Source organism: Protopterus annectens, chromosome 4.part0, assembly GCF_019279795.1.
Source record: "Protopterus annectens isolate FY-2018-M chromosome 4.part0, PAN1.0, whole genome shotgun sequence".
Classification (NCBI taxonomy): Eukaryota; Metazoa; Chordata; order Ceratodontiformes; family Protopteridae; genus Protopterus; species Protopterus annectens.
Window position 1 is genome coordinate 505,438,234 of NC_056733.1, and position 25,711 is coordinate 505,463,944.

Below are 25,711 nucleotides of genomic sequence, written 5' to 3' on the forward strand. Positions count from 1 at the left end.
GTACCTGTTCCTCCTCAATTCTTCGTTGCAGTGTCTCAATATAATGCTGTACTGCCATATATATAAACCTGTACTGTGCCTCTGTCTGTACCATTCCTGAGCGCTGAGATCGCACCATCTGGATTGTTTTGGGTACATCAATATCACAGTCCACACCTACAGAACAAACAAATACGTAAGAGTAGCCAAATCATATGGCACCACTTACACACGTGAAAAAGTCAATGATTTTGAAACTGCATTTAGAAGGAAAAATTACCAACCAAAGAAACGATGACTTATAAACTAGGTGTATTTTTCTACAATCCATAACCTTTCAAAAAAGCTGCAAAGCCTGCCATGTGGCATAGAGGGATGAAGCAGTGACTGAGACTCAAACTCCCTGAATTTCATTAAAAGCTTGGGCACCAGAGAATGTGAGTGAGAATGGGAAAAGAACATGTAATGACAGTGAGGGATTTCACCTGTGAGCAGCGCATTCTCGGCTGGAGAAAAGGTGTGCTACTGTGATCCCAAGTTAAGCTTTAGATCATCTGGCAGCAGAGGATGCATGCCATGTCGTAGGTGTTCTGATCAGTTAGGGTTCCTCTCATCTGCCATAACAAAATCCCCACTCTGGTCCCAATGTGATGTCTTCCTCCCCAATTCTTGGGACTGCCACATAGACGACCTCTCTCACAAGAAGTGAATGAAGATGTCTACAGAAAAGTATGAGAATGGAAATAAAGTGGAGAAGGTAAGGAGCCTCAACAAAAAAGGCAACCAGAAAAAAGGGAAGGATTAAATATCAAGATAATTTATGGTGACAGTAGGATTCAAAGATAAAAGCTACTGAAAAAAAATGCCATCATAAAGCTGTAATCCACAGTCTTAAAATAATTAAATAGTTGTAACAGTCAAACAAGATAACACTGCTATGACTTTTTTCTTATCAAGTAACAGTCCACTGTTATATAAAGTCAGGAGCAATACAAGTTCTGATTCATGCACTTAGACATTCCAAAGACATGTATAAAAATACAAACTTAGAAAATGGAATTTGAGTACTTCCCACAACGATGGATCATTTTCATCCTTGTCTCTCCAATAAAATGGATGAACATAAACTTCTGGATCTGATCTGATAGCCAGCTTCAAGTGTTTTCTACCTCAAGCTCCTAAGCTTTTTCCCTTCTTTAATACTCTACTTCCTACTTTGCCCCAGATCAAGTTTTCCCTAACAATGCGGATGAAACTGAATTCAGATATAGGATGGGGGATGGAAGGTGGGGCGTTGTACTGGATGGAAAAGGATGGAAAAGACCCATCTTTAAGTAAATAACTTCTGTACTCAATTTCATCCATCTGATCAAATTGATGGGAGAGAAGTCCACGTTATCTTCTTTCTTGGGAGGAATCGTGATAGGATATCCTTCAACAGAAGTGCCAAAGGAAATTCTAGACCTAGTAATTACATCAGATTTGTGTTGTTTGGCGAAGGTATACAAGGTAGAGCAAATAAATGCTGCATGTATTTCTTCTAATGCTGCATGTATTTCCTCTAATGTAAAGTTTCTGAAAAAAGCAGATGTAGTGACAGACCCAAGGCTCATTCTACCAGAGAAATCGAGAAAAGCTTGCTAAATTAATGACAAATTGTCTGACAACCATTTGGATAAGGTTTGTTTAGAAATTTTTTGGCCCAGTTTATTTGGAGGAAAGGTAAAGAAAAGTTGCAAATCTTTTCTGATGTATTTAGATTTGTGCAAACAGAACAGGAGATGAAGGTGAGAAGGTGGACATCCAGCATGTGAATTACGCATTCTCCCGGTTATTGCGATTTGGAAGAAATACTCTTAAATGAATAGTTTAATTTAGATTACATTCTGTAGCACTGCACGTATAAAGGACGGGCTGAGCCTCAAGGAAATTATCTTTGTGAAGTATCAAATACAGTATCAGTGAGGCTAGAGAATGTAACTCAAAAATTCCTATGACAGATGTAATAGCCACTAAGAAAAGTTTTTCAAGACAAACTTAAGATCTGTTGAATTTGGCTCAAAGGGAGAGTTGATTAACGTGTCAAAAAAAAAAAAGGATTAAGATCCTTAGAAAGGATAGGGTTCTTTATTGACAAGTGTAGCACAAAAAGTTCCTTGAGAAAAACTTCACAAAGTTTGAGGAGACCAGGGAATAATTTTGTAACCTGTAATGACAGTTAAATGTGGAGGCCACCAGGACTTTGATATTAGAGAAGCTAAACCCCTGTTTATAAAGGGTAGCTAGAAAATACAAAACCTCTGAGAATGGGTTTGAAAATGGGTCTAGATTATGTGAAGCTCCTCACATTGAAAATTTTTTCCACTTGCTTTCAGACACTAAGTAGACTGCTGCTGGAATATAATAAAATGAAGAACACTCCTTGAGATAAGGAAGGGTCCGTGGCTATCATGAGAATTGGAGATATCATGAAGTAATGCTCAGGTTGAAGACAGAGATGAAGCTGTTCAGATGGGTGAGAAAGTAGGTTGGACTTCTGATCCAAAAGCCAGGGAGACGACTTCAAGGGAAACTAGACTTGCCTCTACCACAAGGGAACAATGAGAATTACAGTGGACCTGCATCAAGCTGCTTTCTGAAAGAAACTGGGAATGTGGGAAACCTGTGGAAAGGCTTACTGTAACCTAGGGGAGGAGCAATGACAGATCAGAGTTTCCCCTGGGGGAATACCCCCTCAGTTGGTAAAAGAGCAAAGTAACTGCTGAATTTCACGTTGGCTGGGGGTTGCAAATAGATCATAACAATCGGTGCCTCAGTAAATGAATCTGTTGAGACACTGTTGAAAAACTACTTGTGGAGGTATCAGAATAGATCCGATGAGCCTATCTGCTAAACAGGTGGCTATCCCCAGAATGTGCATTGCCTACTAGAAAGCAATGAGGACCCAACTGCCTATTTGCAAAATGGATAGGATTTGCTTCCTCCCTTCTTGCTGATGTACCAGACCAGATGCTGTATGTTTGAATGGAAATCACCCCCCTATGGTAGGAGGTCCTGAGACTCCTACAAAGCTCTCATCTCCAGGACCCTGATATGCAGATTGGCTCCATTTGTGTCCATACGTCTTCAATTACACTCCTCTCAAAATGCCTTCCCCAACCCAAAAAGGGGGCATCTGTGGTTACTACCACTGCTGGAGCCAGCAGAAAGAAGAGAAGGCATAGTAGAAGGAAGGGACAAGCCTAGTACAAGAATTGGAGATGTTACCCACTAAGACAGAAATCCCTTGCAGGTCTTAGTTATATGGAATGGAAAGGGCTGGGGGGTATAATAATTGACACTAATGGTCAGAAATCAAGTCTTTAAGGCAAAACACAAAATCAAACATATTAGTTATAGGCGATTCCATCGTGAGAGACACGTCCTTCTCACCAAGCTGGATAATGAAAAGGTCACGGTCAGCTGTCTGTCAGGTGCCAAGCTCTGTCATATCACACATGTACTCAAGTCTCTCAACAGGTACTCTGTCAATCTATGTTGGTGTGAAAGACTTGAGACGTACCTCTCTGAACTACATGGAGAGGCATGACCGAGCTCTCGGATTACGCATTTCAGGCAGGTATGTCCCTAGCCTTAAGCAGCATTTTACCTTCACCTAAGGCAATGCCTCAATACAAACAGGAAAATGACTGACTTCAATAATTGGCTTAGTTTCTGGTGTTATTCTAAGAGGACTCAATATCTCTCAGTCTGGGATAACATAACTGACCTCAATACTTTTCCAGAGATGGTCTTCATCCGTCACCCCTGGTATTTCGGCTACTGGCTAAGGCTCTTGTCACCCTATAGTGCCTTTTTTAGGCAGTGTCTCAAGAACAAAATTCCCGAAATAAAACCTCCTTCTAGAAACAACATCAAGGTTATGCTGCTAAACACTAGGAGTCTTAATATGAAACTGCACTAAATGGAAGCAGTCCTCGCCTCAGAAGACTCGGACATTTGCGCACTCACGGACACCTGGTTAAAGACTGCGGACAGTACCCCAGCCAAACCAGGTTACACCTCCTCCTATGCTATCAGACCACAAACAGAAGGTGTGAAAACTAAAGGAGGCAGTGTATCAACATTCATTAAATAAAAATTCACCTCCAGATTGGTTAAACAGTATTATTCCATGAAGATACTTCAGGTACAATAAAAACTGTTGGTAGGACACCTGTTCAAGTCACTGCCAGCTACAGGACACCTTCCAAGAATCAGGACACCAACTCTGCCTATTTGTATCTAGTCGAGTCTATCAAGATGCATCCAAACACCATGGCTTTGGGTGACTAACTACCCATCCACTGACTGGGTAAATTACTCATGCTCAAACTCACTTGCCCAAAGGTTCCTTAACCTTGTTAACTCCAGTGCCCTGGACCAGCTGGTTGACATCCCACAAGGGGTGCTAACATCCTAGATCTGGTGCTTACCAATATGGGGGATCACTGATATGGGGGATCACTGTAGCACCCCACTGTGAGGTCTTCCTTTATGAGGTCTGACCGCAAATCAGTCTCATTTGAACTATCACACCTGCACCCCCCCCCCCCCAACAACTAAACTAAAAAAAAACTCTCCAAAGCAGATTATAACCTCTTACAGGATGATATAAATAGCTTCACTGCACCCTCCCCCCCCCCCCCGAGATGGAACTGGCAACTACGCAGAGTTCTACACCAATGCTTTATACAAATACCTGTACAACTGCAATGACTCGGCTGTACCTGATTGGCCCAAAACAAGCTCCTCATGGAAGAACAAACCTGCCTGGTGGAAAACTACCATTAACAGGTTTTAGAGTAAGAGGAAGAAATTGCTGTTTAAGAGTAAGAGGGCGCAAGCCCTAAACTGGAAAAGCTCCCTCTTCAGCTTAAACAAGCAAATAAGATTTCTTGCAAAGTCCTCCAAAGCAAACTACAAATCCAAATTGGCTTCCTCAAATAAAGACAACCATAAGGCGTACTTTAGTTACATTCGTAACTTAAAAGGAAAGGCCTAGATTTGAACTAAACTGGTAGTTAATGATACCACATATCCTGAGTCTGTGGACATAGCTAACCTGCTAGCCGACATGTTCTGTGAAAATTTCACTCCCCTGTCCCCACCATACGTATCCCAGGACATCCCTACCACCTGTCCCCTACCTTGTATCTCTAAAAAGCAGGTGGTAAATGCCCTCTCTAAGGGCGCAAACACAGGATCTATGGGGGGCCTAATAACATCTCAGACTGCATCCTACATGGGCTCCAACAAGAATTAGCAACACCATTTGGTACTTTTTTCAATCATAGTCTAAGCACCGGCTTCATCCCAGCTGAATGGAAAACGGACACAGGTATCCCCTTGCACAAAGGTGTTGCTTCCAGTGACTCCGGGTACTACAGACTTATTAGCCTGACTAGCCTTATCTGCAAAGCCATGGAGCAAATAGTACAGTTGTGTACACTTACCATAAATGTAGATGTTCGAGTGTATTCACTGTTGCAGTCATTACATTTGGGGTAATCTGCTGGCAGGTTGCCCTCAGTTGGCCTGAATAACAGTCTTGGGTCCTGTGTCGGTTGCTGTCTTCTCTTCCATGACGTCAGGTCATCAGGGGTATAAAACATGCAGCCGATGCCATTTTATTCAGTTTTTTTTGCTCCAGATGTCAGATGCCCCCCAAATGGGGAGCAAATATATATATAAATAAACAGAAATATATGTAAATGCACATTTAGCAACATAAACTTTACCTTCATCTAACAGCAAATACACCACAAAGGCTTTAGTATATAGTGAAGGAAAGAAAAGGTATAGAAAAGGGAGATGGCGGGTGGATAACCGGGACTGCAACAGTGAATAAACTCCAACATCTATATTTATGGTAAGTGTACACAACTGTACTACGTTCATGTTTCACTGTTGCAGTCATTACATTTGGGTAGAATCCCAAAGCTATGGATGGGAGGATGGAGCTAAACAGCATTATGAGTGGCTATAAGGCCCTGCAGAACTGCAGTGGCAAATCCTGCCCTGGATTTGGAGAAGAGAGGCAAATGATAATGCTTTGTGAAGGTATGAACAGAGCTGCAAGTAGCATCCTCTAGAATGTCTTTGGTTGGAACCCCTCTGAGAAAAGCTGCTGAAGTAGAGGCAGCCCTGGTGGAATGAGATCTGATCCCCTTGGGCACAGGTTTACCATGGTGCAAGGTTTACCATGGTGCAGGTAGAAACAAATGCAGTGGCTTATCCATTTAGAAATAGTCTGCTATGATATAGCCCTCCCCTCTGACCCTGCAGCAAATTCTACCAGTAGTTGCTCAGACTTTCTTAGAGATTTCATCCTGTTCAAGTAGAATCTTAATTGTCTGTGTACGTCCAATGAATGCAGAATCCGCTTCCCCTTGTTCTGCGGATTTGGGTAAAAAGTTGGCAGGTGAATTGTCTGGTTAAGTGCCACACTGGATACCACCTTAGGCATAAAAGAAGGATTGGTCCTGAGGGGCACCCTGCCTGGGTAAAATGTAATAAAAGGCTCCACAGCCATGAGAGCCTGTAGTTCTGAAACCCTTCTTGCTGAAGTGACTGCCAAGAGAAAAGCTGTTTTCCAAGATAGAAATTTTATATCCGCAGTAGCTGCTGGTTCAAAAGGAGGCAGAGTGAGTTTTTTCCAGCACAAAATTTAGGTCCCATGCAAGAGTTGGTGATCTTCTGGTAGGCCTTAAACTTTTGGCCCCTCTAAGATACTGTTTAAGCAGAAAATGAGAAAAGAGGGGAGGGTCTCTGTGTTGTAATGAGCCAAGATGGCAGAGGCATGGATCTTTATTAAAGAAAAAGACAGGCCCTTGTCAAGCTTCTCAGTCAAATATTGTAATATCTGAGGAATATTGGGCTGTGCTTGGTTCCAAGCACAGAATCTCTTCCATTTATCAGCATAAGATTTTCTAGTACTAGGCCTTCTGGCTTCCAAAATGACATCCATCACAGATTTACTGAGAGGTGGTGCTTGAATAATTAAATGATCAGCAAGGTTCAGAGTTTGGAGCCGAGTGTGCAGAATATGATTGTTTTGCTGAGACAGTAGATGAGGTATTTGAGGCAAGTACCAAGGGGGAAGTTGAGACATATTTCTTAGAAGTGGGTACCAGTGTTGTCGAGGCCAGTCCGGAGCAACTAGGATCATTTTTGGTTTTTCCTGTCTGACTTTTAGTAAGACCTTGGAGAGAAGAGGCAGAGGGGGAAAGGCATAGACTGATAGGTTTTTCCAACTTAAGGATAGGGCATCCACTTTCCATGCTTTTTTGTGATGAATTCTTGTGCAGAATTTGTCCAGCTGATAATTTTGGGGAGAGGGAAATAGATCTATGCCTGGGCTCCCCCATTTCTGTCTTAACATGCTAAATATTTGTGGATCCAGTTTCCATTAGTGTGGGTCCATATGTTTTCTGCTTAGGTGGTCTGCCAGAGTATTTTTTTTCCTGGCAGGAATTGAGCGTGAAGATGTATTTGATAAGTCAAAGCTGTGTTCCACAATGCCATGGCTAGTCTGCAAAGGGAGTAGGAATGTGCAACCCCCCTGCTTGTTTAAGTACCACATAACCATGGTGTTTGTCCATCTTTATCAGTAGTTGTCCTGGATGAAGTAAGTCTTTGAAGGCTGTCAGGGCATTCTGAACAGCTAGCATCGCTTTCTGGTTGATATGCAGATGCATTTGTTTTGGGCTCCATTTGCCCTGAATGCATCTCCCGCCAGGTGGGCCCCGCAAGCATAGTCTGATGAGTCTGTAGTTAGGGTTTGGGTGGCAGGGGGTAGAGTGAATGACAGTCCCTTGTTTTGGTGACATCTCCGTGCACCAAAGAAACTCCTGTTATAGGCAGGGAATGAGAGGAATCATTGTTTCCAGACTGTGACAATGTTGGCTCCATAAACTTTTTAGGTACCATTGAAGTTTCCTCATATGCAGTCTTGCATATGGAATTAATAGAATGCAGGATGCCATGAACCCCAAAAGCTTGCAGAATTTGTCTTGCAGATAACTGGGTTTTTGTTGCCATTTGTTTGAAGTATATTGTCAGTTGCCTTTGTTTGTCTGGCGTAAGGTAAGCCATTTGGGCAGTTGCATTCAAGCTTGCACCCAGGAATGTAATTATTTGAGAGGGTACCAGTTGGGATTTCTTTTTGTTTATTGTGTACCCTAGGCATGTTAGAAGCCTTTTTACAAATGCCAGATGTTGAAGAAGAGTGTCCCTGTCCTCTGCTTGAATGAGACAAGTCGTCTAAATAAGGATAAATTTGTATGCCTCTGTCTGCAGAAAGCAATTACTGCTACCAGGCACTTTGTAAAAACCCTGGGCGCAGTAGATAAGCCAATGGGCAGTGCAGAGAATTGGTAATGCAAACAAACTGCCTTGAAGCGGAGGTATCTTCTGCAGGATTCCCTTATTAGGATATGCAGGTATGCCTCAAGTCTAGAGTCACTAACCAGCATTTCTGCCCAGCATAGGCAGTAGCTGTTGTAAAGTCAGCATTTTGAATTTTGGAATGTCCAGGAACGTGTTCAAAATCGATAAATCCAGTACTGGACGCCAAGAATTGTCTTTTCTGGGTACCAGGAAAAGTCTTGAATAAAAACCTTGTCCTTTTTCCTTTTCTGGTACTGGTTGAATAGCCCTCATATCCATGAGGGACTTGTTTCTGAGCTTCTGGCCCATTGATTTTGTGGCAGATGTGGCCATCCGTTTGGAATTGGCAAAGTATGGAAATGAAATCTGTACCCTGGGATACTATGTTCAATACCCACTTGTCCTGGGTAATTAACTGCCAATTTTGAGCATGAAGTGCTAGTTTTCTCCCCCAAGGGGGCTGCCAAAAGATAAGTGCTTGGTGATGGTAGAGGAAAGTCACTGAGACTGCTTACTGTAGGGTTGTCCTTTGTTTCCTCCAGATTTGGAGGGGGAGGTACCCCATTGCTTTGACCTGTAAGAACCCTGTGATTGGTATCTGGAGCCTTTTGAGCACCTGGATTTGCCTTCAGTGGCTCTGTTGGACACAGGAAAGGACCAATTTTTAGTAGGCCAGTGCCTACTGAACCTGGGCGGCTGCACTTGTAAGAAATCTTTTACAGTCTGCATAGATTTAGCTTTGTCTCCCATTTTCTTTAAAACCTCTTCTGCCTTATTACCAGAGTGTCATGCTGCAAGGGGGCATCCAACAATTTAGCTTTAACATGATCAGGCAGATTTTGCTCCTTGAGCCAGGCATGCCTTCTAATCACAGATCCAGTAACTGCGGCCCTGCAAGAGGCCTCCAAGGAATCAAACCACATTGCAAAGTATGCTTTCCAACCTGTTTTGCTGAATGCAGTAATTCTTGTAACTCTATTTTCATACAATCAGAAATAAACATTTTCTGTTTCAGTAGGCCCATAACATGCTGTTGATATTTAAGCATATGAAACTGGCAGTTTAAGGCAGACGTATAAACCTTCTTTCCCCATCTATCCAGCACCCTAGAATCTCTATCAGAGGGGGTAGGATTTTTGGCTGTAGAGGCCTTAACACCCTTGGGACCCTGTGAAATAGTTTCAGGGTCAGCAGCAGGATGTTTGAATAGAAATTTGTGGGAGTTAGGAACCCTGTAATATCGGTCTGGCTTACTAGGAGCCGGAGGTAGGGAATCAGGAGCCATGCTTGATTCTGAAAACACAACAATGTCTAATACAGGAGAGAGATAGCAAAAGGCCTATGTTGAGGAAGAAGGAAATTCCGCAGCCTCTTTTTTGATTCAGAGAAGTCCTGACTCTCCCAGTGAAAATGCTCCCTTAAAGTGTGCAAAGTTTCTCCAAAACAGCAATCCTCAGGAGGAGATGCAGATGGGATGGATTCCTCTGCATCTGAATCCTCATAGGGTGGAATGGAAAATTCCTGATCAGAAGAGGAATCAGAAGAAATGGAAACCTGATCTGAAGATTCATAATCAGTGCCTTGCCTAGGCCTCTTAGCAGGGTGGGGTTGGGAACCCCTGATCAAGGTAATTAAGTCCTCAGTTATTTTGATAATCTGTTTTTTAGGCATAGGGGCCTGAGCACGTGGCTCATGCATCGGTTTTTTAGACATAGAAGATGCTTTTGACCTTGTTCTTGAGGCTGGCATCGGTTTTATATAAAAATGTTGAGGCCTGAAAACACCCTCAGAAGCCAGTGCCTGCTCAGCGGCTCCAGACCCATCCAAGGGAGAGACATCCACGGGTTCAATACTCTGAGAATCTCGCGGCATACCGGACTCCGAATGGGTCACTATAGAGACCTGCGACTCAAAAGTAGCGGGTATCGGGGGCTGCGAAAGCGCCTCACTGAGTACCGGCGAACCGGCATCTGGCTTAGGAGACGCTTAGTCGGTTTTGGACCTCAATGGTCTATCTCTGTCTTTTTCTTTGCATTTTTTGTGAACTCCGGTAGTCGGATTGCTAACAAGACGACATTTCAGGATAATTAAATCTTGATCCAAAATATTCAGAAACAAAACTATACCGATGTTTAATAGTGCGTTGGTTAAATCTAGCACAAAACTGACAGCAAGGCACATTATGATCTGGGCCTAGGCAAGGAATACAGTATAAATGAAAATCCTTATGAGGTATTTGCTTCCCACAAGTAATGCAATTATTAACTTTTACTGACATCGGTAAGGAGCAAGAAAAAGTTTCCCCAACGGGGTACTTAGCTTTAGTTTGAAGACTTCGGTTTTGAAACTCAAATGTGAAAATTTCAGGAGTCAGCCAACCGGCACTTGTGAACTGCTTCTGCTTCGGGCACTGCGTGGCAAGAAAGACTGAATAAAATGGCGTCGGCTGCATGCTTTATACCCCTGATGACCTGACGTCATGGAAGTGGAGACAGCAACCGATGCAGGACCCAAGACTTTGTTATTCAGGCCGGCTGAGGGCAACATGTCAGCAGATTACCCCAAATGTAATGACTGCAACAGTGAAACACTAAGATCATCATCATGGACCTCATTAACAAAGATATAGGTAATCTCCAAACACTTGACACTACTCAGTTTAGATTTGTGAAATGGAGATCATGCCTGTTAAACTTGGTGGACTTCGAGATGGTCACCAAGGTACTGGATGAGGGGAAATCTGTGCATACAGCCTACCTAGAATTAGCCAAGGCTTTTGACACCATCTCCCACACTCGGCCATCACTGACAAACTCACCTAGTTAGGTATCAACCCTTATATTGTTAGACAGGTCACTAATTAGCTCACTGATAGAACCCATATAGTCAAAATAAGAGAATCCACCACCAGCAGCAGACCTATAGCCAGTGTTGTTCCACAAGGATCAGTCCTGGGATGTTTGGAATCTATTTCTCCAAAGTACAAGCAAAAACTAAAGGTCTGTAGCTGACAAAGTTTGCTGATGACTGTAAAGTGGGAGCGGTCATAGAAACTCCAAATGATGTCAATATCCTACAAGAGGGTCTTAAATGACTGGTGCCAAAGTCATGCCTTTAAACTCAATGCAAAAAATCTACCATCATCCCTTTCAGTAAGAGCGATGTTCCTGCTATCATCATCATCAATATCAACACCCTAAGTATGCACTCTGCGGTAAGAGACCTGGCCACACAGGTTGACAGCAACCTTACCTTTGATCACCATGTCTCACCAGTGGTAAGAAGGGCATTCTATATTGTTCATCTCATTAGTAAGGGCATTGCCACCAGAAAAAAAAGTTATAACCTCCCTGTACTCAAACACAAAAAGATGCAAGGGCTCCAATGAAAACCAGTAAAACCAAAACAAGAACCCAGAGACACGCAATAAAGTTTCCAGTCAGCGAAGAAACTGCCAAATGTACCACTTGTTTTTCAACAGCATAAACACTCAGTCAATTAAAATCACACTTTTATTGGCATCGCCAGCATTAACATTCTACACATACGTTTTCGTTTAGTCACTTATCAGATGTGGGCTACGAGATGCCATGTTGTTACCGTCTCGAGCATCATCTTTTTTTAGTCTCTAAGTCTCCACTCTACCGCAGCACATAAAAAACCCCGTGAGGTAAACGTTCAGATTACATGCATAGTGTGTGCGTTTGTGGTGGCCCCACCACAAACGCACACACCATGCATATCATCTGAAAGTTTACCTCACGGGTTTTTTTATGTGCTGCGTTAAAGTGGAGACTATTATAGACTATAAAAAGATGATGCTCGAGATGGTAACAACATGGCATCTCGTAGCCCACATCTGATGAAGTGATGAAACGAAAATGTATGTTTTGAACGTTAATGCTGGTGATTTCAATAAAAGTGCGATTTTAATTGACTCTGAGCGTTTACGCTGTTGAAAAACACATGGTACATTTGGCAATTTCTTTGCTGACTGGGAGCTTTATTGTGCGTCTCTGGGTTCTTGTTTTGGACTCCCTGTACTCTTCCCTCATCAGGCCAATAACAGAGTACAATGCCCCTTTTGGTATGTACATTTGCAAGCACCTGCAGCAATTGGAGACACCACAAAAGGTTCCTCACAAGGAAAATTCAAGGTCTTCTGCATCTGCCCTATGTGGATCATCTGAAATCACTGTCACTTTATTCTGTTTCATACAGACTACTCAGAGGCAATCTCTGCCTTCCATATAAGGCAATCTCTGACCCTGCTTTATTGGAAATGCTGCACATCTGCAAGTCAAATGGTACACCAATTACTCGCTCTAAAGACCTTAACTGGTACGTGACATTAATAGAACCTGCTGGAGGGATAGATTAGTCTCCCAGGAGTTACCATACCTTTGTAACAGACTCTGACTTCATGTCAAATGGAGCACCTCATTGGCCCTCTTCAAACACAATCTGGACAACTGGATGGGGGTAACCATAAATTAACCCTGGAGGTTCCACCTGTGTCCCTCTTGGACACAGGCAAGAGGTGCTGATTGTGGAAATAAGGGTAGAACTTGACTAGGCTTATAAGGGGCCCTAGGGACCATTAACCTAGTAACTTATGATCCACTAGTACATGCATATCCTCAACAAACAGGTGCCTAAAGGGAATTAAAACCCTATTATCAAGGAGTCAAATGAATGTTGACTGGGGTTGGGTCATATCAAACCACCCCTGTTCCTGTGTGAATGGATACAGTCTCTGAAAAAGCTCGTTGCAACTGCCCCTGGCCATTTCCAAAAGAAGAGAGAACAATGACTGCCTGGGCCGGAAAGGAGTCACTGCAATGATCTTGGGGGACTCCTCCTGAATCTTCAGAAGTACCCTGGATATCAGTGGAAAGGGGGGAAAAAAGCATACAGTTAACATTCCTGATCAAGGAAAAAAATGGCATCCATCTTCAAGGCCTTCTTGCATGGCGTCCAGGAACAGAAACTTGCCAGCTGATTGTTCACAGAGAAGGCAAATAGGCCTACTTGAGGAACTCCCAGGAGGTGGCTCAAATATTGGAAGACACCCTGAACTAGTTTCCATTTATAAAGGTCTGCCCTTGTCCTGCTCAGCTTGCTGTGTCAGAATTTTGCACCGAATAAATGTAGGATGCCTGTAGAGTGAGACTGTGCTGTGAAGCTATATCACAAGCCAACATGGCTAGTCTGTAGAATGGGTACAACCTGGTTCCCCCTTGATTGTTGATGTACCACATGACTGGCATTGTCTGTTAACCTGAAGAGGTCCCAGGGACCAAAGATGTTTGACAGTTGAGTATCTTGATCCGGACAAGCATCTTTTTCATATTTATGTGGTTGCGTCGGTCACTGGTGTCCCACAAATCTTGTAAATTTTACCCTTCTTGCAATCTCTCCCCAACCAAAGTCAGAGGATTCTGTTGTGAATGACTGCTTTGAAATGAGGAGGAAGAAGGGGAAACACAGATTTAGGGATATTTGCTGTCTCTACCAAGTGATTTCTCTTCTGACAAAGCAGTGACTTCAGATGCTATTTTCATGAGGATTCATGCTAGGAGTATCATGAGAATCATAGATGCCACAAGACCAAAAATCCTGAGGCATTTCCTCTCAGTGACCAAAGTCAGAGTGTAAAACATTAGAAATGCATCTAGATATAAATCTACGTCTTTTCCCATAGAAGGAAAACTATTTGAACTGAGGTACCCAGCCTTGTCCTACTCAGCCTATCTGCCAAACAGTTTTGCTCTGATGGAATGAAGGATGCCTGTAGGGTGAGACTGTGCTGTAAATCTATATTCCAAGCTAACACTGCTAGCCTGCAAAGGGGGTATGACCTGGTTCTCCTTTGCTTGCTGATGTACCTCATGACTGTGGTATTGTTTTGTAACAACTTGAAGAGATCCTGGGGGACCAACAAGATCCTCTCTCCCTTGCCCACAGAAGGGAGCTTAACAGGTGCAGAGGGTATGGCTAATCCCCTGTCCATAGTGGGTGTAGGTGCTGCACCAGTGGGATCTGGGGTAAAAGATGAGTGGTCTGAGATACAATTAATGGCCTCAGCAGAGTATTCCACTTGTGGCTGAGACAAATTGTTAGCTTTCTGTGATGGGACAGGTTGTTTGCTTAAATTTTTCTTTTTGTGGCTGGAAGGACGACAGACAGTTTGATCCACGATCTAGCCAAAAATGGTGCCTCTTTCCTGGGAAAAACAAGCAGCAAAAGCCAGTAAAACTTAAAAGTCACCTTTTACACACAGAAACACAGTAAAAAGCACAAACACTTTGCCAGCCCCCAAAAGTAAAATAAACACAAAGTCTATATAGAAAAATGGTTTTCAATTACTTTAAACAACATTTAATCTGACGAGGGTGCTTTCAAACAATACAAGTAATATAGATATGTACAAAACAGTCTCATGACAGTTTAAAACAAACTTATAGCTTTAAAACAACTTTCCTGGACAGGAAAGTGTTACTCAAACTTTCTTTTTAAATGGAAGTTTTTTTCCCCAAAGGGAACGTTAGCTGCCCAGGAAAAAAACAGTACAAGCTGACCAATGATCCTCGAAAGCCACACACTAGGAGCGTACTCTTTGGCGGCAGTAAAGCTAATATGGCTTGACATCCAAACCTATCTTTTTAGTCAGCTCAGCCTGGCTGACTGTTCAGCTGAGTGGAATGTGCCCTGAAGCTTTGGAAGCTGGGCAGCTGTTATACCCTATGCAGGATATAACCCATGCAGCTAAAGCTACTACAGCAGTGATCAATAAGATGAACACCCTCAACTGACATCCCAAATTCTATCCCGAATTTAAACAAACTGAATAGAATGTACCCACAGTAAAGTACAGTTTTGTACCTACCATAAATGTAGATGTTCGAGTGGTTATGCTGCTGCAGTCATCACACTTGGGTTATCTGCCGTCAGGCGGTCCCGCAGTTGGCCTGAAATCTAAAGCCTTGGTCCAGTGTCGGTTGTCTTCGCTTCTTCCCTGACGTCAGTGCGGCAGGGGTATAAGAGAGGCAGCCAACGCCATTTTCTTCAGTCTTTCTTGCCCCAGATGTCAGGTGCCCCCAAACTAAGAAGCAAAATAAGAAGCTTGCAAAACATACCTTAGTGCAGAACAATGGTACTAGTTGTAAGCAAATACACCATATAGACATGCATCCCAAAGGGTGAAGTACATGGAGGTGGAAGAGAAAGCCTTGTTAGAAAGAGGGGATGGAGGGAGGGTAACCTGGACTGCAGCAGCATAACCACTCGAACATCTAGATTTATGGTAGGTACAAAACTGTACTATGTTCATCGTGCTATGCTGCTGCAGTCATCACACTTGGGTAGAGTCCCAAAGCTATGGTTGGGTGGTAGGAGTTAAACTGGGTTAGGTGCAGCTAAGATACCCTGCAGAACTGCAGTGGCAAACCCAGCTCTGGTTTTTGAGTACAGAGGAAGGTGGTAATGCTTGGTGAAGGTAGTAGCTGCCTCCAGAATGTCCTTTGTTGGGACTCCACGGAGGAAGGCTGCTGAGGTTGCTGTAGCCCTGGTAAAGTGAGACCTAATACTAGCAGGCACTGCTTTCCCGTGGTGTGAGTAGCAAAAGCGGATGCAATGTGCTATCCATTTGGAGATGGTCTGCTTTGAAATAGCCTTTCCTTCTGAGCCTGGTGCATAGGATACAAGGAGTTGGTCAGATTTTCTGAAGGCCTTTGTCCTGTCCAAATAGTAACGTAGCTGTCTGTGAATGTCCAAAGAGTGAAGGAATCTTTCTCCTTTATTCTGTGGGTTTGGATAAAAAGGTGGGCAAGTGTATGGTCTGATTGAGAGCCACACTAGATACTACCTTTGGCATGAAAGAAGGGTTGGTGCGTAAAGATACTCTGTTCTGATGGAAAATGATTAAAGGTTCCACTGCCATGAGGGCCTGCAGTTCTGAGACTCTGCGTGCTGAGGTGATAGCTAGCAGCAGGGCTGTCTTCCATGACAAGTATTGAAGCTCTGCTGAAAAGGCTGCTTCGAAAGGAGGAAGTGTTAACTTTTCCAGAACAAAATTTATATCCCAAGTTGGAGTAGGTGGTTTTCTGGGGGTTCTTATATTTTTTGCCCCTCTGAGAAACTGCCTTAGCAAAGGATGAGAGAAAATGGGAGGAACCACATCATGTTGAGCTGAAATGGCTGAAGCATGGATCTTTATGGATGAGAAAGAAAGGTCTTTGTGTAGCAGCTCAGTTAGATATTGGAGTATGTGTGGAATATTTGGGATACCAGGATTTAGGCTTCTGGCCTGGTTCCATACACAAAATCTTTTCCATTTGTCTGAGTAAGTTTTTCTGGTGCTGGGCCTCCTGGCCTCCAAAATGACATTCTGATGTCCTTTGAGAGAAGTGTTTGATAATTTAAGGTATTTTTCCATACAGCTAGATTTAAGGTCCTTAGCTGACTGTGAAGTATCAGAGTTCTGTTGGGTTAACAGCAGAGGGAATTGAGGTAAGATCCATGGAGGGCTGTGAGACAAGTTTCGTAGTAGTGGGTACCAGTGTTGACATGGCCAGTCCGGGGCAATGAGGATCATCTGTGGTCTCTCCGATCTGGTTTGCAGTAATACCTGGGAGAGTAGAGGCAGAGGTGGGAAGGCGTAGACTGACAATGCTGTCCAACTGAATGATAGGGCATCCACTTTCCAGGCCATGGGATGGTAAGTCCTTGTGCAAAATATTTGTAGCTGGCAGTTGTTGGTTGAGACAAACAGATCTATGTCTGGCGGTCCCAGGGTTGCCAGACGTCCCTATTTGGGTGGGACTGTCCCGAGATCAGCAGCCTGATCCTGAGTCCCGCCCTGCTGGTTTAAATCCCGGCCAGCCTCCGCTTTGGTTTTTTTTTTTTTTTTTTTTTGATTGGCCCGTATACCTGGCATACGGGCCAATCAAAAATTGCTAAACATGGAGCTTCTTGTGTTCCGCATAAAACACGAGAAGCTCCGTGTTTAGCGATTTTTGATTGTCCCATATGCCGGTATACGGGATAATCAAAAATCGCTAAACACGGAGCTACTTGTGATGAATGTGGAACTGCAATGCATTAAACACGAGAAGCTCCGCGTTTAGTGCAGGGCTACTGAGTGAGCTCAGTTCTTTAATGTGGAACTGTGTTCTGCATTAAAAACCTTTTTTTTTTTTTGTCTTCACTTACCGTGAGACTTTTTTTTTTTTTTTTTGTCCCTACCTGGGGGACTGGAAATCTGGCAACCCTGGGCGGTCCTCACCTTTGAGTTATCATTGAGAATACTTGTGGGTGTAGTCTCCACTCGTGAGGGTCTGTCAAATTTCTGCTTAATTTGTCTGCCAAAATGTTTTCTTTTCCTGGCAGGAATTGTGCTTGCAGTTGTACTTGGTAAGTTAATGCTGTGTTCCACAAGTCCATTGCCTGTCTGCATAGTGGGTAGGAGTGCGTCCCTCCTTGTTTATGTACCACATAACTGTGGTGTTGTCCGTCCTTATTAGAAGTTGTCCTGGATGCAAAAGGTCCTTGAAGGCTGTTAGTGCATTTTTTACAGGTAACATCTCCTTTTGATCGATGTGTAGCTGCCTTTGGTTTGCAGACCATTTGCCCTGTATGCATTGTCCTGCCATGTGTGCACCCCAGGCGTAGTCTGATGAATCTGTTGTCAAGGCTTGGTTTGGTAGAGGTGAGACAAAAGGAAGGCCCTTGTTTGCTTGGCATGCTTAAGCCCACCATAGAAACTCTTTTCGAAGGCAGGGAATGAGAGTCATAGCTGCTTCGAGGCTGTCTGTGCTGGGACCATACACTTTTTAGGTACCATTGTAGTTTTCTCATATGTAGCCTTGCATATGCAATTAGTTGAATGCAGGATGCCATGTACCCCAATGCCTGCAGGAATTTCCTTGCAGTGAGCTGGTTAGAAGTTGCCATGTTTTTGAAGTACTGAGCCAGTTGTTTTTGCTTGTCTGGCGTGAGGTAAGCCATCTGGATCGTTGTATTCAAGCTGGCACCCAGGAAAATTATTTCTTGTGAGCGTATTAGTTTTGACTTCTTTTTGTTTACTGTGTACCCTAGGCAACTTAGCAAGTTTGTTACAAATGCCAGATGCTGTAGTAGGATGTCTTTGCTGTCCGCTTGGATCAGGCAGTCGTCCAGATATGGATAAATTTGTATTCCTCACTCTCTGCAGTATGCAATTACTGATGCAAGGCATTTCGTGAATACTCTGGGCACAGTAGATAAGCCAAAGGGCAATGCAGGGAATTGATAATGCGTTGTGCCTGCCAAAAATCTGAGGTATCTTCTGCAATCTTGTCTGATAGGGACATGCAGGTATGCCTCTTGGAGGTCCAACGTTACCAGCCAAGACTCCTTGCCCAGCATGGGAAGAAGCTGCTGTAGTGTGAGCATTTTGAATTTGGGAATGTCCGGGTACGTGTTTAGAATTGAAAGGTCTAAGATGGGTCTCCAGGCTTTGTCCTTTCTTGGTACTAGAAATAGTCTTGAGTAAAATCCTTGACCTTGCTCTTTTGCAAGTACCTTTTGAATTGCTTTCATGTTCATGAGAGCTGAAATTTGTTTTTGTGCCTCTACCCATTGGTTTGTTGGCAGATTTGACATGCCTCTCATCCGTGGTAAAGTGTGAAAATAAAATCTGTAGCCTCGGGTAATATCCAGAACCCAGTTGTCCTTTGTTATGATGTGCCAGTTTTGTGGGAAAAGAGCCAGTTTTCCTCCTAGAGGTGCTGCCTGGGCAATTATGCTTGGCAGGCGAAGAGGAAAGTCATTGAGTTTGTTTTCTGAAGGGTTGAGATCTGTCGTCCCCCCCTCTGAGTTGTTGTTTGCCATTGTCTAGGCCTGAAGGAACCCTGTGCCTGGCCTCTGCCCCTAGGGCGTCTGTACCTGCCCCTTTGGGGTCTGTCTGAAGCAGGAAAGGACCAGTTTTTTGATGGCCAGTTTCTGCTGAAGCGAGGAGGTTATAACTGTAAAAAATCCTTAACTGTTTGCATTGATTTTGCCTTTTCTTCCATATTCTTTAAAACTTCCTCTGCTTTGACACCACATAACGCATCCTTTTGCAGTGGAGCATCCAGTAACTTTGCTTTGACATGTTCTGGTAAGGTCTACTCTTTTAGCCAAGCATGTCTACGTATTACAGACCCTGTGACTGCAGCTCTACATGAGGCCTCCAAAGAATCAAAACCACACTGCAAGGTATGCTTTCCCACTTGTTCTGCTGCATGCAACAAATCTTGCATCCCTTTGAAATCTAGTTGATCTGTCTGAGGGATTATTTTCTGTTTTAACTGAGTAAGCAAGTACTGCTGGTATTTAATCATGTGGAATTGGCAGTTTAATGCCCTCATGGCCAAAGTGGCAGATGTATACACTTTTCCCCATCTTTCTAATGACCTGGAATCTCTTTCTGCAGGTAGTGGATTCTTAGCAGTAGAGGCCTTAACCCCTTTGGGACTCTGGGAAATGTTTTTTGGGTCTGCAGCAGGGCTTTTATATAAAAACATATGAGAGTCAGGGACTCAGTAGTATCCGTCAGGTTTTGGTGGTGCTGGAGGTAAGGAATCTGGATTTAGACTGGATTCAGTGTAGACATCATCCAGAATGTCCAAAACAGGTGGCATGGCTAGGGGTCTATGCTGAGGCAAAAGAAGAAACTCACGGAGTCTTTTTTTTTTTTTTTTTTTTTTTTTAAGAGTCAGAGTAATCTTGTCCTTCCCAGTGGAAATGCTCTCTCATGGTGTGCAGGGTTTCTCCAAAAGAGAAGTCTTTGGGGGGGAAACAGAGGGAATGGACTCCTCAGCATCTAAGTCTTCATAGAGAGGGAAGGGGTAATCCTGTTCCTCAGAGTCTGCTGAGGAAATGGATTCCTGATCAGGAGGAGGTAAATCTTCCTCCAGTCTAGGCCTTTTGTCAGGAGGGGGCTGGGAACCTCTGATAAGGGTAATCTGGTCCTCCACCATTTTGAGCATCTGTTTTTTAGGCATAGGGGCCTGCAAGGGAGTCTGTGGACTCGGTTTCTTAACCTTTGGAAGCTTAGCGTATAACGGAAAGAGTCTTCAGTTTAAAAACGCCTTCTGAAACTGAAGGCCTGCCCATAGTCTCCAGGTCGCCGCCAGGGCTGGCGTCCGTGAGTTGAGGAGGAACCGGCTCCTGCGGTAGTCAAGGGCTGCGTAGGTGCCTCACTGAGTACCGAAGATCCGGTGGCAGGCCTAACCAAGACCTCGGTTTCTGGTCTAGGCTGCCGGTCTTTGTCCTTGCGATTTTTTAAACATAGCGGTAGTCGGAGGTTCCGACGACATAATGTAGTTGAATTTTCTGCCAAAATAATGTTGGGCGGTATCAGCCCGACGCTTTATAGTGCGTTTATTGAACCTAGCGCAAAACCGACAACCAGAAACGTTGTGGTCTGGGCCTAGGCAAGGAATACAATAAGAATGAAAATCCTTATGAGGTATTTGCTTCCCACAAGAAATACAATTATTAACTTTGTCTGACATCAGTCTGAGGCAAGAAAAGTTTCCCCAATGGGGTACTTAGCTTTATAGAAGACTTCGGCTGAAATTCTGTTCATAAATCTCAGGAGCTGGCCGACCGGCACTTGCAAACTGCTTCTGCTTCGGGCACTGCGCAGCAAGAAAGACTGAAGAAAATGGCGTTGGCTGCCTCTTTTATATCCCTGCTGCACTGACGTCAGGGAAGAAGCGACGACAACCGACGCTGGACCAAGGCTTTGGAATTCAGGCCAACTGCGGGACTGCCTGACGGCAGATAACCCAAGTGTGATGACTGCAGCAGCATAGCACGATGAACATCCACCCTTTCCTATGAATTTGCCTGTATTTGTGTTGCAGCTCCACTTCTTAATTCCTATCTTATTTTCACTCCCTCTGTGAATGAGTACACATCTCGTTCTTCTACAAGTTTTTTTTTTTTTTTTAGCCACTAACATAATCAAAGACTAAGGCTCGATAATATATTGGTTTCTTGAGAATGAGATGCCAGCTTAAAAATTTGTTCCTTTCGCATCTACACTGCCTGCCCTAGAATACTGCTCAGCATTTTGAGTAAATCCAGTTTGAATTCCTTACATTCTGAAAATAAACCTTTTTCTGTCAAGTTACACCAACATCTTTCTGAAACCTGTGTAAACATTTTTTTCAGTGGTACATCTGTGAACTCACTTTCAGACAAAAATCCTGAATCGCCTTTTTAGTTGCATACCTTGCTGCTAAGCATGTTTCATTTCACTGTTAGCAAAAATCTGTGTACTTAATCTCCTGGGCAAAACTTTCCTTACTACCTCTGTTAGTGCCATTTATGTCCTACTTATCAACTTTTTTTGCAGTCCCTTCTGTTCTCGCTTCACCAGTGCATGTTTTACAATTCCACGTCTTTCCTTACCATACTTTTTAAAAAAGTCCATTATTAATTCCTTGTATTGACACCTTACTAATTCTGATAAAATTAATTCTGTTTTAGCCTTTTTGTATAAACGCTTGCACATTTTGTCCCAATATTATTTATTCAATTCCCTCATGGTGCTGCATAAAATAGCAAAATATGTAGTAGAAACATGAGCATGAATTTTCATTAACTGGATAGATGTTATTCTTGCTAGCCTATTAGAAGATAGTGGGCATTTTTGTTTTAATAATACTGCACTGATTAATCTGAGCTTTATATTTAAGATGTAAAATACATGAGACTAGTGTTGCAGGTTGTGTTGTGACCTTTTCAATCTAATGCCTACGGATTAAGATAGTGCCCAAGAGGAATTTGCTATACTTCACAGTGACATGTTCACATAATGCCTTGCAGATTTGGGAAGCGAGTGTGTAGAAACAAGTATTGAAGATTAAAAAAATGATGCACTTTTAAAATGTCACAAATTCCAAAAAGTGTCAGTTCACCTGTCTGTGTGTCAGCAAATAGGACTTGTTTACTCTTGTGTATAAACGTTAGAACAGCTGCCTAGTTAACTGACCTTACCTTCCCCGAGTTTGATCAGTAGTGCCTCAAACTGACTTATTCAAAGACTGCTACGGCCAAGCAGACCTGCTACTATAAGCACAAGGTCCCACAGTACAGCGAACAGTAATATTTTGCTGATGATTCTTGTAACTGATTTTTTTTGTTAAACTGCTTTTAGCTGCAGCTTGATATGTTCTCATTTCTCCATCATCGTGGTTTGCCACCTAGCTCCAAAATCAGGATGAGAGCCTAAAACACAACCCCTTTACGCCAACTTTTTTTGACATTTGCTCCCAATATCTCAGTTCCAGTTTAAGACCTTTCCATCTGTGTGTTTTTGAGTCCCTAACACTACTTTTCAGCAAGAGTTCATTACATCCTTTTGGGATAACTTCTACTCACCCCTTAAGCTCCAATCTTTCTAGTCTTTCCCATAATTTAATTTAATATTCTTAGTATCTTGCATCTTTTCATCTTGTATCTGTGACCATAATCCCCAACTTCACCGCTTTTTTCTGGATTTCCCTGTTGCGCCATCATTTTTTAATTTGGTGAAATAATTAACTTGCGCTAAATAAATTAACCTTACCCAAGTAGCAACACACTAAATCTGGAAATCCAAGTCCCCCTTTTTCTATCATGAAGTCAATATGTCAGACCTAACTCTTGGGTTCCCCCTTCCCAGAAAAAGTTGATCTCTTTATTGAACTTTATATTTCATCCAGTTGAATAAAATATGCTGGGACTGTGTATAATAATCACGGTACTTAGTACATTTTCAGTCTTTGTTTTACTATCCTTGTTCATAGGTAGGTACTAGGCTGTTCCATGACAGTACCATGGCTTTCGCCACCCAAGAAAATTATTTTCCTGTGCCCCTGTCGATCAGAGCCACAGAAGTGATCCGCGGGGTGAATTTCCAATCTCCCATCCAATCAAGATTTTTCTTGAAGAGTGCTAATGAGGAGCTTTGTTTGATATAGATAGGTAGTTTGTTCCAGAGTACGGGAAGTCTCGGGGACAGGAATCTCTCTCCAGCATGTTCTGTTTATTGTGGTGACAAGGTTTAAGTCCCTAGAGCGTGTAGCTTGGAGGGATTGGAATTTCTTTAAGTGGAGCATGTCCAACAGCTCTGGGTTTGACATAGCTTTGTATGTTAGGCAGAGATCGCCTCCGAGTAGGCGATATGCGACAGAGTAAAGCTGGAGTTTTTTGAGACTGTCTGCATAGGGCATCTGTTTGAGGCCGGTAATCTTCTTTGTGATGTATTTCTGTGGCCTTTCCAGTTGTTGTAGAGGTCTTGTGAGGTACAAACCAAAAGGGGCTTGGACTCTAGAATGGGTCTAAAGAGTGACGAGTAGAGGGGAACAATGACCTCTTTTTTCCTGGCTGAGAAACCTTTTGTGATGAGATGTGCCACGAACAAGGATTTCCTGACTACTGTAGCGATGTGATTATTAAGGAGAGACTACTGTCCACCTGTGTCCCAAAGTCTCTTATCACACTTGCGGGTGTTAAGTAGACTACCGCCTGTGTTGTAGTTCATGGGTACAGAGTTTTTACCAAAAGGGATGACAATGCACTTTTTAGCTTTGAGCTTGAGGCCATGGCTTTGACACCAGGCATCTTGTCTCACTGAGGCTCTTGTAGGATGTCCACATTGTTAGGAGTTTTGATTATGGCTTCTAGTTTGCAGTCATCTGCGAACTTCATTAGCCAAAGACCTTCTGTGTTAGCCTGTATTTCAGAGTAGATACCAAACAGGAGAGGACCCAGGACTGAACCCTGTGGCACTCCACTTGTCACTGGTCTGAAGCTGGATTTGGAGTCTGCTACTTTCACAGTGTGGGTTCTGTCAGTGAGCCAGTTGGCAACCCGTCATGTGACATAGGGATTTATGCCTAGGTTTAGTGAGTTTATCTATAATTCCAGAGTGGGGGGTGGTGTCGAAAGCCTTGGCGAGATCTAGACAGGCTGTGTGAGCCACCTTACCCTCATCTGGGACTTTGGTGACCGCTTCAAAGACGTCTATCAGCTTTAGAAGACATGATTTGCCTTTAAAAAACGCAAACTGGGTGGGGTCCAGAGTTTGGAGATTACCAATGTCAATGTTTATAAGTTCCATTACGATACGTTCCATGGCCTTGCAGATCAGGCTCATCAGACTAATAGGGCAGTAGTTCCCAGGGTCTGTGGTGGATCCCCCCTTATACAGAGGCAGAAATTAGAACTGATCAATTAAGGATGCATTCATAAGACAGAAGAGGTCATTTAAGGTTAATCATTTGTTAACTGAGGGGTGGAGCTAGGAAATAAACCTTCTATTTAAGGGGTAAAATAAAACATTTCAGAGCTTTACCAGAAAGGCTAATCCAGACTCTGCTGCACTTTGCTGTGAAGGAAAGGTTAGTTTGCTTTTATTTTTTGTATTTTGTATATTTTAAATACTGTATTTTCTTTACCTTGTGTTTTACTAGCATTCTGCTTTAACAGCATATTAAAACTTCAAGAGAGACCACAGCTCTCTCTCTTCTGAGTGAGGCAGAATTTTAATTTTCCGCCCTCCCACCCACTTACAGTTGTCTTGTTAAATACCACTGTCTTTCTAGTTGCCTGCCTCTTATGTTAATCTGACCATACATCTAATTTCCTCTCTACTTTCACTGGCTTGTGTGAATAATCACAAAAATCAAAAACTCCTCCCCTTCAACTATTTAAATTTATTGGCCATCCTACTGTATCCCATAGTACTACAATACAAAAGTGACCACCCCTTCAACCCATCTTGCTGTTTTAAAAATAGTAACTCTCCACTAAACCTTAACTTTTTAAACGGGTAAAACTTAAGTTACCTACTTTCACATCTAACTTCTCTAGTGCACACTGCAGTGTGCTTTTTTTCATCTTACCTTTAAGCATCCCTGTGACTAGCACTTTCTCTAATACCTGCTGGAAAGCACTAGGAAACCTTAAACTGATACAAGCACTCAACTCTCCTTGTTAATAAGGAGAAATTAATAGTTGGCACTAAACAGCCTATAATTGCAAAGTACCTTGCTAAGGTAAGGGAAAACAGCTCCTGTACTTTACAAAAAAAAAAAAAAAAAAAAAAAAAGCACCAAACAAGGCATGTCCAAGGGTCAGCTTCCGGTGATTTCTCCTGTCCACCTGGTGAATCTGGGCATACTGGGGCAATGCAGCAATTGCTTCATGTACACAGACAACCCTCTCCTCCTACCATCAAACACTACAACCTGTGAGAGATGCACTTACATAGCCAAAATGGAAG

General features: G+C 43.0%; 1 protein-coding gene across 1 annotated transcript in view; it reads right to left on the reverse strand.

Annotated features, from left to right (window-relative positions):
- PTPN11 (protein tyrosine phosphatase non-receptor type 11) overlaps nt 1-25,711 on the reverse strand; it is an 811,421-nt gene that overhangs the window by 251,036 nt on the left and 534,674 nt on the right. The window contains 1 exon segment of the mRNA XM_044069754.1: nt 5-156. Coding sequence (XP_043925689.1) covers nt 5-156 — 152 coding nt within the window.